This window comes from Falco rusticolus, chromosome 7, assembly GCF_015220075.1.
Source record: "Falco rusticolus isolate bFalRus1 chromosome 7, bFalRus1.pri, whole genome shotgun sequence".
In the NCBI taxonomy this organism is placed as follows: Eukaryota; Metazoa; Chordata; class Aves; order Falconiformes; family Falconidae; genus Falco; species Falco rusticolus.
Window position 1 is genome coordinate 28,993,008 of NC_051193.1, and position 18,141 is coordinate 29,011,148.

The following is an 18,141-nucleotide window of genomic DNA, read 5'->3' on the forward strand; positions in this document are numbered from 1 at the left end:
ACCGAACTGTTTCCTTTGCAGAAGGAACACTGTAAACAGCTTTGCAAAAATACAGAACTACATTATGAAAGACAAAAGTATTTCAATGCGTACCCTGTTCTAAGGTATAATGTAAGTAGAATTTCAGGGAACTTATGTCAAGAAACAATCCTTAAAATTAAGCAGAGGAAGAAGGCAAAGTACTGGGAAGTTTTGTTTCAGAAACAGCACATTGCTAGCATTTGCTATTTTTAGAAATCCAAGTAATATGTAAATTTCCTTAAATACATAAAAAAAAAGGAGGAGGGGGGCTGCAGACCTTAGGATGATTTCTAAGTGTACCATAAGCCCACCATTGGTTGGACATGTGCAGAAGACTTGTGGAGTAAAAAGCAAACAAAAAAAGATATTCTTGTAAAAGCTTAAAAAGCTCTTTTCAAAGCACAGGGTCATTGATTTAAAAGCACTCTGATCTTTTTAATACTGAAGATCAGTTTTAATAATCCTCCCATTAAAAAAATGGGAGGACTTCCCAGAGTACTCCTACTCCACTTAGGACGGCAGAGGGAATTCGGCTACAAATGAGCTGCATTTGAATTGTTTGATCCAAGTTTCACTTGCCAGATCCACTCGGGAGGATTCAAAGAAAAGAAACAAACACACACGGCCAGCAGATGCAACAGGCTCCCTTCAGTGACATCTGGCAGCAGCTCTCCCTTCCTTCTGCTGAGAACCTCTGGAACCATCATCCCACAGCACATCCTGGATGCTGCAGCACAGCCAGTCTAGCGTAGTGCTCTGCTGGGATAAATGGGTCCTAATTAGGGAAAAATGGATGGCTTTTTTTTTTTTTCTCTCTCTTTAAGTCACGGCAAGACACCTGTGAATGCTGGGCAAGCACTTCAATGCCAAAGCCTTCCAGCTTGCCTGAATTGACACATACTTGTATAACGCACTTCTGCACCTTCATCACCTTATCGCTTCTAACATTGATTTTGAATAGCTCAAAATTGGTTTTGCAACTAATTAAAACTCATCTTCCTCATGGAACTAACGGACAGGTTATTTTCTTTTGCCTATTTTACTCTTGCTTGAGCTGGAAAGTTAAGTCTTTTTAAGTCTCACTTCATGGTGTACAGAATTCTGAGCTAGACAGAGCACTCCAGGTAGTCCCCGCACCTCCCAGCTAGCCATGTCTCACCAGCACTGCGCTCGGCGGCACTGCTCAGCGCACTTCTCAGTTCAGATCTTTCACTGCGGCTGAAATGGCTGAAAATACACAAAACCCTACACCACCTTTAAAGTCTCAACATAACCTGGAAGCAATCCTTCAAAAAATGTGTTCTTAAGACAACTGAACCGCAGCGTGCCTTCATAAGGCAGCGTTTTCTATTGCCAAACTTCAAGACCCATCAGTCCAAGAGGAGGTCTGTGCTGCAGCACCAGTCGTGTCCTGCTCAGGAACACAGTCCCAGGGCTAACGTTGCAGTGGGAACCACCTCACAGCCGAACCCAAATTTCTGTGAAGAAGATACTTCTAGACTTAAGTTTTTTACACTGTGGTCAGGAGGCTCTAGGAGAAAAGGCAAGAAGAATTTCTGGTCTGTAAGCTGTAGCAGCCCATGCAGTCTCATCAATAAAATAAAGCTCATTTTAGAGATCCGCAGTAAGGAGGATGGAAACATTTAAACCTGAAGTTGCATTTGCATTAGCCCAGACTAGCAAACACCTTCCACTAGCACCAAGTGGCAATATTTTTGTTCCAAAGTGGCAAGTAAACAAGTCTGAAGCACCAACAGTATGTGCATCAAGGACACTTGTATCCAACGCTTGCAAGCATGGCAACCCCCCAAGCAACACCAAGGACTGCATGGGCTGGGAAGAGTACATAGGGCAGTCGAGACAAAAAGCAGAGGACAGCGAAGTGCTAACAAATGGATGTCACCTGCTCACAACAGGAATCCCCCCCATCCCACCGGGCCATCCTTTGTTCCGTGGGGACAGGACACACAAAGGGGATGTGACGCTGTAGAAAAAGTTAGTTGAAACTTAGAGCCAAAAGCTTAAACATTAGTAACAGCTAGAACAGACAAACCCAGCATCTTAAATATTAATAGCTAAAGAGGACAAAGCCTATAGAGCATGGTATATGAGCTCTTAACAACTGTATTACAACATGCTGAATAGCTAATTACAGAATCGGCCGAAAACAACCTGGGAGGATGTGGCATCATGCAAGATGACCTCCTAGCAACCACATAGTAATGAAAAAGCAAACAAACCAATCCAATAAAACGCAAGACCCCAGACCTTATTATTACTATTGGGAGGAATTACCACATGAGGTGTGGGGAACCCAGGTTATAAATGTGTAATTGTCCGGGGGTTTCTTTGTTCGGGGTCCCTCTTTGGAGGCAGCCAGCTCAAGCTGTAGCACTATTAATAGAAAGTACTTTCATAAAGGAATCTTAATGCGGAAACCTAGAGCGGAACCCTGTTCTGGTGGCTGGCATGTATAATTTCCTTAACAGCAAATCTATGTACGGTATTTAGCATTTCTGGGGAGAAAGGGAGGAAAAGTAAGTAAAAGAGGAAAAAAGCACAAAAGCAACCACATAGGGAAAATGTTATATCTTCATGAGTAAAAGACCAAATGAAGGGTGACGAGGTACCATGGCTTTCTGTTTTTAAAAGAGTCAAATATTGAAGGCTTCAAAATATAAATGGTTAAACTGCAAAACTGTGGCTTTTATTTCCAAACATACAATAAATAGGTCCACCACAACTAGCCTCTAACTTCATTTTACATGGAAGGATTTTAAAATTAGTTTGTGCATATTTAAAAATTAAGCTTCCCTTTGCACATAATTCCATACATAACCAAACTGCATTACATACCAGCTTATGGTCTTGGCACTGTGATGCAAGCAACCAATTAGAAACAGAGCTTTGTGGCAAGCACTTGAACAAAACCTGCATTTTCAGTTGTTGATAAAACATGTACTAATGATTTAATCTTTTTCTGTAGTATACAAAAAAACTTTAGCATGTAAATGCTGAAAAGCAAGTTGTCTTCTCTTATGTTCCTGTAGGGGCTGCAAGGTGACTAAGTGGATTTGTTAAGTGGTCACTATTTGCTACATGATACAATTTTCATACTAAAATATCTTTACTGCATAGTAACATTCCACATTTTCAAATGCAAAAAGACATCAGATGCGGTCTTATTTTATCCCTCTCACTGAATTTAAAGACATTTTTAACCACAACTCTGTTTCGTCACAGTGCAGAAGGCCCTTAATATTTCAAGGATTTATTCAGTCATATCTTTAATACAAAAGTAGAGGCTGAGGAAAAGCCAGAGTAGTCTATACACAATGCACAATCTGTGTACATTCTGAAGCTGTACCTCTTCAAGAACTATTTATACACTCTTCAAACAAATCCCTTTATCCAGCAATTCAAAATACTTTAGATCAGAAGTTTTATATTAGAATCAATACATTATATGCATATAAATACATTTATACCCTTCGGTTGCTAAACAACCCAGATGGCTGCAAGGATGTGACCTGAACTGGTTCTCCATTGGTTTGGGATACCAAATCGTATCGGCAGCTAACTGTTAACCAAAACAGTCACAGTAAAAAAAATGGAGATCTTTGCACAAGGCAGGTGTGCCACAGCATCAGTTAAGACTAGAAATACTAGGTGAACCCTGGCCCCTTCAATAGGGCGAGGATTTCAACTTCAGTGAGATGCAACACACAGGCAACATTTTTTTCCTCTGCCGATGCCCTGCTCATGAAGTCTCAGCAGAACAACAACAACAACAACAACAAAAAAAAGAAGAAAAAAAAAAAGTCCCCCCCACCCTCAAACAACAAACCAAAGCAAAGCTTTTACAACTGCCAGTTTTCTTACAAGACAGGTGCTGCAGCTTTCAAGAGCAAAGTAAAAGTCTTATAATTAAAAAACAAAAAAAACCCCAAACATTTAATGTGCAAGTGTGTAATTCAGAAGACAAGAGCAAGGATCAATATAAACCTCAGTTCAAGCTGAAACACAGTATCCAAACCGTCTTCTGGAAAAATAGTTCTCACTGCAAATCTCATCTTCAGTTAATGAGTGCGCTTATATATACTTATATACACACCTGCCATACGCGCGCACCCCCTGCTTCCCCAGCACGATCTGCAGCAGCAGCAGCAGCCACCGCGACGCTTCCAAAAGCCCACACGGGCCCCAGCCCCGCTGCGTCCCAGCAGCCAGAAGCCCTGAGCTCCCACAGCCACAGCTGCGCCACGGTTCTGAGTCATCCGCACCGACTCACCGCACACCCCTGAGGATCCCAGGAGCCTTCAGAGCAGTCAGCGCTGGTGTCACAAGAAGTGTTCTCAGCTTCGTTTCTTAAAAGGATACAGAAATGTTGACTCCTGGGAGTATCCTCCTCCAAAGGTGCTAGAAGTTTTAAGTTTGAAGCGTTTCTTTCCACAATGCCAGGTATACAAATGTGTATCTTTTTAAATAATATTGCACATAAAAATAATCTTAAAACTTTGTAGTGAAAGCAGGGTTGAAGGACAGTGTTTTCCAAAACAGATTAAAAAGCTACCTGTACACAGTAATTTTTAATTTAAAGAACGCCAAGATTATTCAAAATCTAAGCACATAATACTGACAGAAAAATGTTAAATTGCACAATCTACATATAAATTACATTTGTAAATACTTAAAACTTTTTAAACATTGAATACCCTTGATTTCACAAATCAGCTAGGTCACTGTCAAAGGATCAGCTTAATGAGTTAGAAGTATTTTCCCCCAGAAAAAAAAAAAAACAAACCAGAAACAAAAAGACCTGCAGTCTTAGACGAAGCACTGGAAAAAGAGTTAAAGCATTTCAGCTCAGAGGTAGTGCTAAACACATCCAACTAGAAGTCCATTATATTTGGACTATGATGAAATAACGTAGTAAAATGTAGAAAGACTATAAAATTTACAAAAATAAATAGTTCTGAATGCTTTAGAAAATGCAAGAGACTTCATTGATTAAGTGTCTTGATCTGCTTTTCTGACCAAAAGAAAGCAAAGTGTCTCATTTTTAAAATATACCCATCTCTAGTAATGTGTCTGCAATCCACGCAATCCAACTATGCAACTTGACATACGCCAACTTGGCTTAACTCTGATATTAAAAATAAAGTGGAGGCTTTGTAAAAGACCATCTCATATGAAATTTGTTTTGCATGTAAGTTCTTCTGACAAATTAAAAATTGCACATAAAAAAAGTTTATTGAAAGAGGCGTGAGGGGTGATAAGGGTATGTGCTTGTTGTTCCACATACACCCTGGAAGGAAAATGATGATTGCACAGTTCTGATAAATAAATATTTCTTTAAAAAAAAATAATCTGCCACTATTTTGGTTTTTAAGTTTTGGAATTATTTAGAAAATCCCACTATGGACAAATTACTTTTAGTTTGTGTTTTAAGGAATTCTTTACAGCTTTTCCAGTGGCTTGTATCCTGAAACCAAATGGAAGTGGCAGTTAGAAAGTATCTTTGGGTAAAACAAGTATCAGGATCCAACAAGAATTTCCATGATGTGGTCCAACTCACTCAGATCTGTTCTACATATCTGAATGTTGCTTGCTGAAGATGAATTACAAGATGGAAAGGTTTTCAATGGTTCTTCTGTAGCAAGAGATGGTGGTCTGGGCGGCATTAGTGGCGGGCAACAAAAGTCTGAATCATACATTGAAGTGTCAATATCTTCAAAAATGTCATCTATTGCCAAATCCTTCAAGTAACTAGTTGAATTTGAAATCTCAAAGGAACCAAACACACATTCAGCTCCCTTCAAATCCTGTCTATCATCTTCTAGTTTTAGACCAGTATTTTCTGAAAACTTTGGCTGGTCGTCTCCAGTAGGAACCAGACAAGTAGGCGGGCTTATATCTTCTACAAAGTCTAAATCCTTCAGAATGGATGAAATAGCAGATGACATATCATCATCTGAAACTATCAGCAGGCTATTTTCAATTGGGTCTTCTACAGACCGCAAGTCGCAACAGTTAGACTCCTGCTGACTAACACCTGAAGGCAACTGAAGAGAAATCCCAGATGACTCCACCCCTGTGTAGCTGTGAGAACTAGGAGCAATGCCAGGGCAGACATTAATTGGCTGCTGGTTACTCTCTTGTCTCATTTCCTCTTGAATTTGCCGTACTGTGTTGGCTATGAGGACAGAACGGTGCAAGTTCGGTTCCACCAGCATTTTGTATGTCTGTAACTTGGTGAGGCACATATTAAGCACCAGCTGCCTCTTAAGTGGGTATGGCAGATTTCGACTGGAATCAAAGGCACTCGAGAGACCAGCCATGTTCTCCTCATAGTCACTCAGCTTGCGTTTTAGACCTCTCCCCAACATGAACCTGAAAGAGAGATGTTAGGAATTAACCTTGGACAAGCCTATCACTTCTTCTGCAAGATCTCAACAGACACTTTTTGAAAAGCCTGTAGCGTACAATGTATTGGTTAACTTAGACTCTTAATGCCACAGAACACTGAAAGACAGAGTAAAATCTTAGACAAGATACAACTTGCATTGAGAAGATGCACTTTCCAGCTCTATTGTTTCACAACAATTTAGTCAAGGTCAGGTTGGTTGAGGTTGTGAGCAACCTGGTCTAGCGAAAGATGTCCCTCCCTGCCCATGGCATGGGAGCTGCAACTAGATGACCTCTAAGGTCACTTCCAACCCAAACCATCCTACAAGTATATGATTTTATTTCTTTTAAACAGAAAACACAAAAGAAATATAGTTTTTTTTAAAAAGCTATATACTTCTAAGGTTAGGTTTTAAGGTTTTCCTTTAATTCTACTATAAGAATACGAACTTAATTATTTAAAATCTGTAACAGGTAAGATTTTTAGATGCTTATCCATTTAAATTATATAGCATACAAACAAATAATTAATGAGAAATATCTGAATGTCCACATGAAATAAACTAGATGCTCATACCAAGGATTACAGTAACTATAGATTATTTCAACATTTTCATTTTAGCATTTGTTTCTAGGTACAGTAAATAAGATTGTAAAGCTAGTTTCAACACCCATTTTTATCTCATTAAGGTATTTTTAGTGTCTTGCTCAGTGTCTCTGAGAACCCTCTACCGAATTAATTTCTCTTCCTCTTTGGTGACTTAAAAGTTAATTTACTACAGCTGAACCATCCAGGCAAGACCAACACCATGCCCCCTCGCACAGGATCCTTATATCCATTCCACAGCTTAGTCGTTTAGCTAAAGAGTGGGAGGAAATTTGGCTGTGCCACAGAGCTCACAGAATGATGATTGGTGCTCATGGCTGCTGGTTCACAGGCTCCTACTGACTTAACGCTAAATGGATGCATCAGAGGGCTAGCAAACAGCATTTTAGAAGTGACCAATTCTGGTACATAGCTAAAAGAAAAGACATAGAATTTAGTTGCTTTCAGTCTGCTTTCCATGCTTTTGCACTATAATGGTAGAGCTAGAACACTGTGGTACAAAAACTGTATGCACACACTCCTAAAACACAGGCGATCCAAACAAACACATGCTTGGATATTTTGCAATTACCATTCAAAGTATTTTATTACGGACAACAAGCACTAGGCAACCACTTGTATAAACACAGAAAAGGAGTATACCATGCACAGGAAACCCTGACAAAGTCTCGATTACACACTTCTTGATGTGTCCATGGAATACAGGCACCTCACTCCCAAATAATTTAAAAAAATTAAGCAATCATAAATTAGACACCCAGTGGCAGATTACGGGCAGAACCTTCATACACAATGATCCAGACCCTGCACGCTGCAGAGGGCCTCCCAACTTCCTTTCATGTGAGCATGGGATACTGCCAGCAATACCTCAGCTGATTGCCGCAGCTGCCAGCTGCTAGCCGCCTGTTGCTAGACTTTTGGGGACAAGGAGAAGGCAGCAGGATAAAGCCTCTTTTACTTTTGGGATTTCTCCAGATTTGCAGGAAACACTACAGGGCTCCATGGCTACATCCATTTGCTTAGACAAGACTGTTGGAGAACTCAGCTCCTCTGGAGGAACAGAAAGTAAGCAAGCAGTGCATGCTTCTCAGAAAAGACACACAAGAAAAAAGAGACAGTTGCTAGAGGAGTTTAAGACTTCTTGATCATGCCCACTTTATTTTTAGGGATGTATGTGGATGAAGTTAAATTTATCACAAGAATGTATTTTTACGTACAGGTAGTAGTTTGGTCTATACTTCAGTTTACTAACACGTTCACTATTAAAACAAAAAACTTTTACCACTTTGAATTTTACCAGTGCTGCATTTTTTAACTCGGGAAGTCTGGTTTACTCCAAAGTTTTCTGTTAAACTGCCACAGCACCAGCTGATTCTCTTTAAAAAACATAAGGTGTCTGGATGAGGTGCGCCTGTTCACCTAGGTGAACTTCCCACACTTACCACGTATTACTCCTCCATTCCAGCACCAGCAAATAGACCCAGACAGCACCAAGCACTCAGTTACAAACAAAACCAGAAGAAATCTGGATACAAAATGCAGGCACCAAATATAATAACAGAATATATTTGGTGGGGGGCAATGTGCGAGTGTGCACACATGCATGCCTGCATGGCATCCTCAGTCAAACTATCAACTGTCAGCAACCAGTAATTTCAGACACAATCTGTGGAAAAAAAAATCACAATTATGCAGGACTTTTCAGCAGAACTGTTGCTAAGTATACTAACTCATATCATGAAGACAATTAGTGCCTGCAAATCATAGAAAACTCACAATAAAATTATTAACGCTCCATTTTAAATAGCGTTTAAATGTTGTGTACTACCTAAGGCATTACCCCATGCCATTACTATAAGAATAAAAATACACATCCAAATGGCTATTTGTTCACGAAGCAACACTGTTCCCACGCACTGCAAACTAGTTTGCTTGGTTTTTTTCTCTCCAGTAATTAAAGCAGACCAAAATTCACACTCACAAGGGAACAAAATTAAGGCCATACAGGGGACAGTAATTCTGACATTTTATACATTCAGAATGCTTGGAGTTTTGGCAATTTACTGCTTTTAATATATTTTAAAATACATATTTACACTTCGTTAGACACACAGGAAACACTAGACATCTATTTGTATTATACAAACAATATTTATTTCCAACACCTCAAAATCATGTGCTACTATTTAAATTCTGTAAGCAAGCTTAAAGAGCAAGCCAACTATCATATGTGATACAGGGTTTCACAAAAACAACTTAAAATGAAATGTTTCATTTTTAAATTCATACAGTAGACTAATTAGACTAAATATTTCATGCTCATACATGCACCCTCCTTTTCATTCCTCAAATTTCCTTCCTAAAATTTGTCCCAGAGCATTCTAAAAATATATAACAAAGCTTGAGCATGACAGCACTCTGAACTATTAAAAATGAAGTGCAAGAAACATTATTTGCTCCAACTTCAAATGTTTCTATTTAAACTCCACACCCTCTTGATGTCAAAGATTATTTTCATTTGTTTAAATACACAAACGTAGTCCTATCTTATGCTTTATAAATTGTGGCTGTTTAGCACGATTTTTGCCTAACTGCAAGGATCCCCAAGACTCCCTCCAGGAACTAGATGACTTCAGAGGTTACATAAAAATTTGGAAAAGGCTTATGAAAACCAGAGTACCACGGGTACAGTGGATTTAAAAATGACTAGTGTCATGGTTGCTACAGGAGACATTAAATTTCAGTTCTTGTCAAACACACTCAGCTGCTGACCTACAAAAGATACAAAGCCCCTTTGTTACCAGCTAATCTACATTTTATCAGGCCTTTTGCTTTACTTTCTAACACAAGAATTTCTGGCAGGGTCATATCCTTAACAAACTATTCCATATTTTCTAAGTAACTTGTCCATTGTGTATTAACACACGCATTCTAAATCCCCAAATTCATATACCAAATGCTCTCTTTTGATAGCACTGCTTTGTAAAATAATGTCATCAACATCTTACATAATTATGCAGTGTTTGCCCCACTTCAATTTTTGGTACTAAGGAAAAGAAACCAAAGTTTACACAAAAATCCAAGCTACCAGGCCCCGACAATCCTGTATTACCAAGTGATTGCTGCACAGCTGTCAGTCCTTTCCATCAGCTGACGGTACAGCAGAGACAGTTCAAAGAGGTGCAAGTTGGGCATGCTAAAACAGGGGGCCTAGAAACTGCACTCTCCTTACTCCAGCTTAATTCCAGGAACCTACTCAGATCTCAAAAAATTGGATCAAGTAACAGGATTTTGGAACGTGCCAATCTGATAATTCTGTAATTTGTAAGTAAATAAACTGAACAAAAATTAAGTTTATGCCAAATTCAAATGTGAGGTCTACACATAGCTATTCAATAATAAAAGAAGCAAGCTGTAAGTCACCCTTCTCTTGAACTCCAAGAAGTCCAACAACAAAATTTTTCTTTTTATTGCAGATGCTCTATTTTAGAATCTTTTGCCATGAAAAATCCAAGAACAATGAGGAACATCACATCTCAATTTTTTTTCCGGCATTTTCTCATCCTCTCTCATTACAGTAATGCAAACTGAGCTGCAGGCCATTTATGGCAGGCTTTTTAAACTAAAATTATTTTGCAGATATAAAGAAAAGGAAGCAAAGCGAACTCCATGTTTACAAGTGCCAAACTCTCCATCCATGTGACTGAACTACAAAGGAGTCTGTGCACAGAAATTCTGCTCCCAACAGCATGTTCCTCAGCTCCTTCCAGTTCCAAGGAGGACATTTCATAGAAACTCCTCTGGGCTAAGACGGGAAGAAGCATCCATGGACTGCAATTCTACACCATACCAGGGTCTGAAAAAACTTGGGAGGGAAGAGGCACATCCCTGGTTGGCAAATTCACACAGAATACCAAACAGGCCTAGTCACAGTGTGCAGCTACTCAGAAGAAACATTCCAGGCTACCAAGAAAAGTCCGCATCGCAATGCGTTGTGGACAATACAGGACTGGTGCCACCATTTCAGAGGGAAAACACAGCTCCATCTGTCACAGGGTCTGATAGTGCAGTGCAGCTGCCACTGCCGCATGGTTAGGAAGTACAGCTGGAAACAGTCACAAACAAGAATGCAGCATGTGAAAACCTTTGATTACTTCTATCTGGGCAAACCACTTGATTTCCTCTTCCACACCTTCCAAGAAAAGTTTTAGCAGCAAGTTAAACAATGTTTAAAACTTAGAACAGAACAGAGCTTTAACTTTCAGTAGAGAAAAGCTTCAAAAATAATGTGTATATAAAACATGAATGCCAGAGTTAGTATTGTCTGAACACGGAGTTTTCACACATAAACCAAGCACTACAGTCAACCACATGAGAGTTATTAATTTACCACGAAACAATATGATTAAATAGCAAAATTATCAATAAAGTACTTGGCCTGCACTATGCAGGTCAAAATCATTTAATTGATAGTGGTCCCTTTTGGTTTTTCTTCTTAGGATATTATTAAATTCAGACTGGCTTGATCCTTTCCATACAGCCATACTGTTGCATTTTTCAGCCTAACACTGTCTAAATGCGAAAAATTACTTTCTCTTGTAGGCCAGAAAAATCATATTTGAATAGGTGAAAGCTGCCCATCCAGTATTCATTCAGTAATGCAACTTACATATTAAAATCAGAATTAGAGACTAGTTGCTATTGTAATTTGGGTAATTCCCTTTCAAAGTCTCCTTTGGCTCATAACTGTAGAAACCACGTAATAGTAAAACCAGACTGAAGTCTCTTCGGATTGTAAACTTGTGTTAGTGACTGACCAAAGCTGGCTGATAACCTGATTTCTTGCTCACCCCTCTTCCCTGGGCACACATTTCACAAGCACGCATCTACCTGCAGGAAGTGCAAAGGAAGACAAACATCCCTATAATTATGGCTACTTCCCAGAATTTTATGTAAGCCACACAATTTTTAATGATAAATCCTTCTCCTACCCAACACACATTTTAGCTTAAAGCTATTAACGAAGTTGTGTTGCCTAAGTGGTGGACTAGGCTCTTGACTAGTATTCCATGTATAGGAAGCTGCACAAGGAAAAGGTAACGCTGAAGGTATGGGTAACACAGTATAAATCCTTTCCTCCTATCCGGACTTAACACTGAGCACGTAAACGTGACTTACGTAACACAGTAAGCTGTCAGACTACACAGAACAGTGTATCTGGTGTCTTTAGCAAGTGTTGGAGATCCCCGTAGCATCTTGGCTGTTAGCAAAAGTTAAGAGGAAGTGAAGGAAGGAGGATTAAACACCTTAGAAAACACTGAAGTAAAAACTAATTCAGACCTGAAGACACTGTAAAATACACAAAATTGTATTTAAGTCCATTGCCTCCCCACCCCCCACCAGCCCTGCCCCAGTTTAGCCAAGATGAGTAACTGCTGGAGAAGGCAGAAGTGACTAAAAGTGTGCATACGGGGAGGAGTGCAGTCCTACCAGCTTACTCCCATACCTAAAGTCCTATGTAACAACTTCTTTACAGGAATTAGAAATGGCCAGAAAATAGCTGCTCAAAAAAAGCATAAGTAATGTCGACTTTCTGGTCACCAAATCCTGACTTATTATACACCTAAGTCTGTTTCTACTAAAGCAACTGGAACACAGAAACAACATATGCTACTGTTCAGACTTAAAAAACAAACCAAACCAACCCCACACCCCAAAACCACAGAGAAAAAAACCCCACACCTATGGATGTGCCTAACATCCTTTCCCATATTTTGAAAATAAAGAGTAGGCTGAATAGTATTCATTAAGTAGAGGAAAGGAACGAGAGGAAGACTGAGTATAGTACACAATTAGTCTGGAATTCATAACCTTCCCGCTGTCACTTCACTATTTGTGGAAGTAGAGAATAAATATGTACCATAGACTAGTATTTTAGGAGCTGAAACGATGTTTACAAAGCACTTGGGAGTAAGTTTTAACTTGATTTAAAAGTTAGTTTGAATCCCACAAACACAACCTACTTATGTTACATCTAATGTTACCTAGTAAATTCCTGCACTTCAAGGACATCTTCCTAAGTTCCTTACTCCCATTTTACTTCAAAAAGCACTGTTAAGAGCTTTGCTTTACAGACTACCACAGCTAAGTTTCAGGGCACATTTCACACTGAAGAAGAAACTCTCTTTAGGATGCGTAGCTTCCACAAGCTACATCAAGTGGATCTGGGCTGTTTAAACCAGTAAATGGACCATATTGTCAGCAGCTGCTATTTATCACTACAGGCTAATATATATAGCTGCTGAGGCAGTACCAGTTTTAAGTAGAGAAAAACTTCCATCCTTAAAAGAGAGCAAACTAAACCACTGCCACTCTTCTCCTTCCTCTCCCCCTCTACACTTGTGTATTTAGTTCTGCATTTATAAATAAAGCTCACAGGTATGTATTTTTAATAAGAGTGTGTTTAACAGATTTTTTTCTCAGGAATTTTGGGTGGATATTTTTTTTTTAGCCCAAGAAGGGCTCAGAATCATTTAAACTAAGGGTCAACAGTAGCTCGGCAAAAGCTAACTAAGTTAGCTTAGTAACAGAGTTACTAAATCTAGAAACTCCCATAGTAAAACTAAACTGTAATTAAATGAGATTATAAAGGACTCCAAACAACAAGAACCAAACCACCACAGTTCCACAAAAATATCTCACTGGAGAGATAAATGATCATTAGAACTGCAAATGCGATGACATACCTCTTCACAGCTTGTTCTAATCAGCTGAACAGTTCTCAATTGGTTTTCTTTACGTATCTATGTACTTCAAATATAGATACTGGATGTATTCACCTACGTAACACTGACATGTATTTTAAAGTTATAGTGATTTAAGTAAAGATCCATTAATAACAACAGTTATAGCCTATTAATTATATCAAATCAGCATGCCCATACTTTTAACAGAAAAAAATCAGACCATTAACAGTAAAAGCAATGAAGGGGAAAAAGGAAAAAAAAAAAAAAAAAAAGAGCAGCTTTTCTCCTGATAGAGGACCGTGAATATACTCTAGGTCTCTGTATGGGATATTTAGGTAAATAAACTCCAATAACCAAATCAGAAATTGCTTTAAATTTTCTCTAACAGAGTGGCACACAACAGTTCTTCAGTATCCGAAGTACCTTCTCCTCACAAGACAGGACTGTAATACTCAATTTCAGCAGCTGAGCAGGGGCTCTCACTATAGAATTGAGGCTGTATTTAACAAATTTCCAAGAAATATGATCATATGGAAGTATTAAATTCTTTTGTTACATTATACAACTTCCTCATTATAAAAGAAAAAAAAAGTAATGCAAATTCAGACTAGTCAAACCAAAGACCTTATACTATCCCATGAGCCTAAAGCACTTTATATTATATATCACACCTGTTTTTAAAAATTGTTTTTTACTTTACAATTCTAGCCTGAAAAATAACATCTACAACTGATTATCAGAAGACATGCTATGCACATAAGATATGATTTCATAAAAACATACAATTAGTTACCCTTAGAAAACAGAAAGGAGTTCAGGCAGGAAGATTCCAGATTTTGCATAAAGTGTGGTCATCCAAGAGTCTTGAACTATGCAAGAGGCCAAGCCATCCACCGAGGCAGGACGATGTGACACTTGAGGGGAAAAACAAAACAAAAACAAAACCAGAGTATTTCATTACCATGTCATTTTTTTAAGTATTAAGCACACAATTCAATACAATTTTTTAAACTGATTGCGCTAAACCCTATTGAAACAGGAAAACTGAGTAAGAAAAACTGAAGTTCATGAATACACTGAAATAAGAGGAGGACCTGAGAACTTCAGCTATGAACACATAAAACATGGAAATCATCTTCTACAAATGAACGCTACAGAATAGAACACTGATCCTTTAAGTGTTAGGCTTTAGGAGGAGAACTTGCATTGATACTTCTCCAGGTTACTGAACACCAGTTTACAGTCTTAATAGTTTCAGAAAAGACAAAACCATGAACTGTACAGAAGTAAATTTCAGAATTATCCCAACATTTACAGGCTGCAAAAGGAGTTAGGATTTTTATTAAATTCCCCAACTTTCCTCATTTTCAGCATACACAAAACCAGTATGAGAAGACAGATGGCAGGATGTCCTGTGATTGCATGTAACGTAGCATCATTTTCATCAAAACTGTGATAAAGCAACACCTGCAGTTTGGCTAGAGAACACATGGATTAAATCATGGATTAGATCAAGGCACTGGAAACTTGTGGGAAATGTGAAAAGGCTGAAGTGACAATAAACTATGGACTAAGCTAGATGATAAGGAGGGAACTGCTCGATCCATGCTCTTAAGGTCTCAACACCACCTGAAGAATCAGTTTCTTAATTCCAAGAATTAAAAGCCCTTATACATGCCAACAGTCTCCCATACAGATTATATTTAACATGTTTGTTTGTGCACAGTATATGTGTGCACACACAGACACCTGTCCCCCAACTACAGCAAACCAACTGCTTCACAAATTTACCATGAGAACATGAATCAGTACTTATCCAGATACTACACAGTCCTTCACGATCAAGGGTTCATATGGCACTTTACAAATCTTAATACATGGTGCAAGGCAGTCTTACATTTAGACAGACAGACAAGTACAGGAATAAAGTTCATCTTACATAGCAACTAATAGCCTGATGCTAGCAAAGGGCTACTCTGTTTACAGAGCCTTGGAACTGTAAAGATGCAGTAAAACAGCAGCATCTGTGACCTAAGAACACCAAATCTAACCCACAGCAACGAACACATTATTATCTCCCTCCTCATTCTAGAAGCTGACTTCTTTCCCATCCTAAAGAGATCCAGGCTATTTGTAAATAAAAACACCAGAACAAACAGACAAATGAAAATTCATAACTTATTTGCTTTGAAACAGTGGCACTTCAGAAGGTCACTACTGAGGTTTAATAAAGTGTACCTGTTAGGTCACTGCAGAAGTGCACATTCATTGCATTTTCTATACAATTAAAAGAAACAAACAGATGTTTTACAATGTGAAGTCTTTTTAGCATTAAAGTATCCTAAAATCTAACAAGCATGCTAAAAGTTGAAAAGTTTCAGACTTCAGCACCTTTGTTTAAAAAAAAAAGTAGCTAAAAACCTCTGCTAAAAAATTAATACTGTTAATTGTATTTTAGAAGTCCAACCTTTTCCTAGAAGGTGCTTAAGTCCAGGAAGTTACCAGATTTAATTCCTTTATTATACAATTTAAAGGACTCCTGCAAAATTAACTGCTGAAGTTACGATTTTTGCCCTAAATGATTTCACACGCTGGGACAAGTGTCAAGAAGAAGCAGAGGTAAAGGTTACTAGGCTTAGGTTTTTACAATGTGTTAAAAACCCCGAAACCATAGAAGACACACAGTAGCTGTAAATCACCATGAATTACACGTCCAGTAGATTATTTTTGCTTTCACTGTTTTCCCTTGCAGTCTCCTAGTACCTGTTCACGGGTCACTTTAGAAATTTGAGATTATAGCATTCATTTAAACATCAACGGTATTTTCCATATCACAGTTAACTGCGTTAATCAAAAAACCTCAGATGAATCAGAAACAAAGCACAAAACTCCTGCACAGGGGCTCCTACCTATGTTTTTGGAAATTAACCGTTCCAACACAGTTTGGAAAATTCCAGGCCTATCTAGGGGAGGATTATTAACCGCGTCTATTAGCGAGATGAATTTCCGACATGCATAAAAGAGACCAAGCTTACGCTCCTCCACTCTCACCCACCGACTTGTAATTCGGACTCACACACACGTTTCTCGAGTGAAACAAAACCTGGTATTAAAAACGTAACTGCAACAAACACACAAGTCGCAACTACCAGGAGGCAGCGATCAGGAGGGCCGGAATGAAAAGGCTGGCGACGGAGGGAGAGCCGCTTCCCTGCCCGCAGCCGCCCCTGCGAGCGCACCGGCCCCGCCGCAGCCCCGGGAGCTGCCACCATTTGGCCTTTGTGGCAGGCGCCGGGCTGGTACTTCCTGCAGCGGCCGCCCGCGCCCCCCCGCCGCGGGCAGCGGTAACCGGAGACAACCCCGGGCTTCCGAGCCGCGAAAAGTTCGCACTCCGCCCCCTCCCGCCGCCCGGCTCGCCGAGACCCCGGCCGAGCTAATTATAACTGCGCGAACAACTTCCACCGCGGTCCCCGCGCCCGCCGGCCTCCCCGCCCGCGGCCGCGCCCCCCCCCCGCACCCAGCCCCAACTCCACAGGGCCCGCCGCGTCCACCCCCCCGCTCCCGCCGGCCCCCCCACCTGTCCCCGCTCCCGCCGGCCCCCCGCCCTCACCTCGCCCGGCCTCCGCGCCCTGCCCCCAAGGCGCCCCCCCCCCCCCGGACTTCCCTCTGTCCCCCCGCCCTGACCAGCCGTTTCTCCGCGGCCGTTACCGCCCCCCCCACACCGCCCCCGGCACCGTGCCGTCTCCCTGCCCCCAGGCTCGCCGGCCCCACGCCCGCGGAGGAGGGAGGCTGCCCTCCCGCCCCCTGCCCCCTCGCGGTGCCTCCCTCAGACACCGCCCGGCCCCAGCCCGGCCTGACCCTGCCCGGCTCCCCACCTGGGAGCGGAAGAACCCCCGCCGCTCCTTCGCAGCCTGCCGTGCCGTCCCTAGCCAGCCGGCCGGGCTCCCTTCGGCGGGGCTGGGACTCCGACCGGGAGGAGGAGGTGGAGGCGAGTACCACCCCCGCCGGGCCCCGGCAGCCTCCGCTCCGCCCTTCCCTCCGCCCGCGGCGCCCACAGCGGCGGCGGGGGTGGGGAGGAGGGGGGCGCTGCGTGCACCGCGCCCGCCAGCTGGCCGCTTTCCCATTGGCCAGTGGCCCTTTCAACCTGCCCAGCAACCATTTTCTCACTGGCCGGCGAGCCGGGGGGGTTGGACTCCGACTGGCCCCGCGGCAGCGTCCAATGAGAAATCTGGGCGAGCCAAGGTAGGCGGTGCCGCGCGCCGGTTTCACCCAATCAGAAGACGGGCGCCGCCGAGTCCCCCGTCCCCCCGGCGCGGCGCTCCGGGAGACGGCCCCGCCCGCGCGGAGCGGGTGCCGCTG

The 18,141-nt window shown here is 41.2% G+C and overlaps 1 protein-coding gene across 7 annotated transcripts; it reads right to left on the reverse strand.

The window, feature by feature from the left end:
- Positions 1–2,699: 2,699 nt before the first annotated feature.
- LOC119150762 (SERTA domain-containing protein 2-like) lies at positions 2,700–17,820 on the reverse strand. Of its 7 annotated transcripts, none has more exons than XM_037393565.1 (4): positions 17,658–17,820; positions 14,576–14,696; positions 13,783–13,885; positions 2,700–6,414 (listed from the first exon to the last, which is right to left on the reverse strand). In XM_037393565.1, exon 4 carries the CDS (start codon positions 6,408–6,410, stop codon positions 5,559–5,561), a length of 852 nt encoding a protein of 283 aa, XP_037249462.1. In that variant the 5' UTR covers positions 6,411–6,414; positions 13,783–13,885; positions 14,576–14,696; positions 17,658–17,820; the 3' UTR covers positions 2,700–5,558. The 7 variants fall into 7 exon arrangements, with proteins under 7 accessions (XP_037249462.1, XP_037249458.1, XP_037249461.1 ...); XM_037393561.1 differs by lacking the exon at positions 13,783–13,885 and adding an exon at positions 16,021–16,059 and having other exon boundaries at positions 17,658–17,819; XM_037393564.1 differs by lacking the exon at positions 13,783–13,885 and having other exon boundaries at positions 14,566–14,696.
- Positions 17,821–18,141: the final 321 nt, after the last annotated feature.

Bases quoted from the DNA above. Each gene is read 5' to 3' on its own strand.
- LOC119150762 (XM_037393565.1), bottom strand. From the start codon at position 6,410: ATGTTGGGGAGAGGTCTAAAACGCAAGCTGAGTGACTATGAGGAGAAC.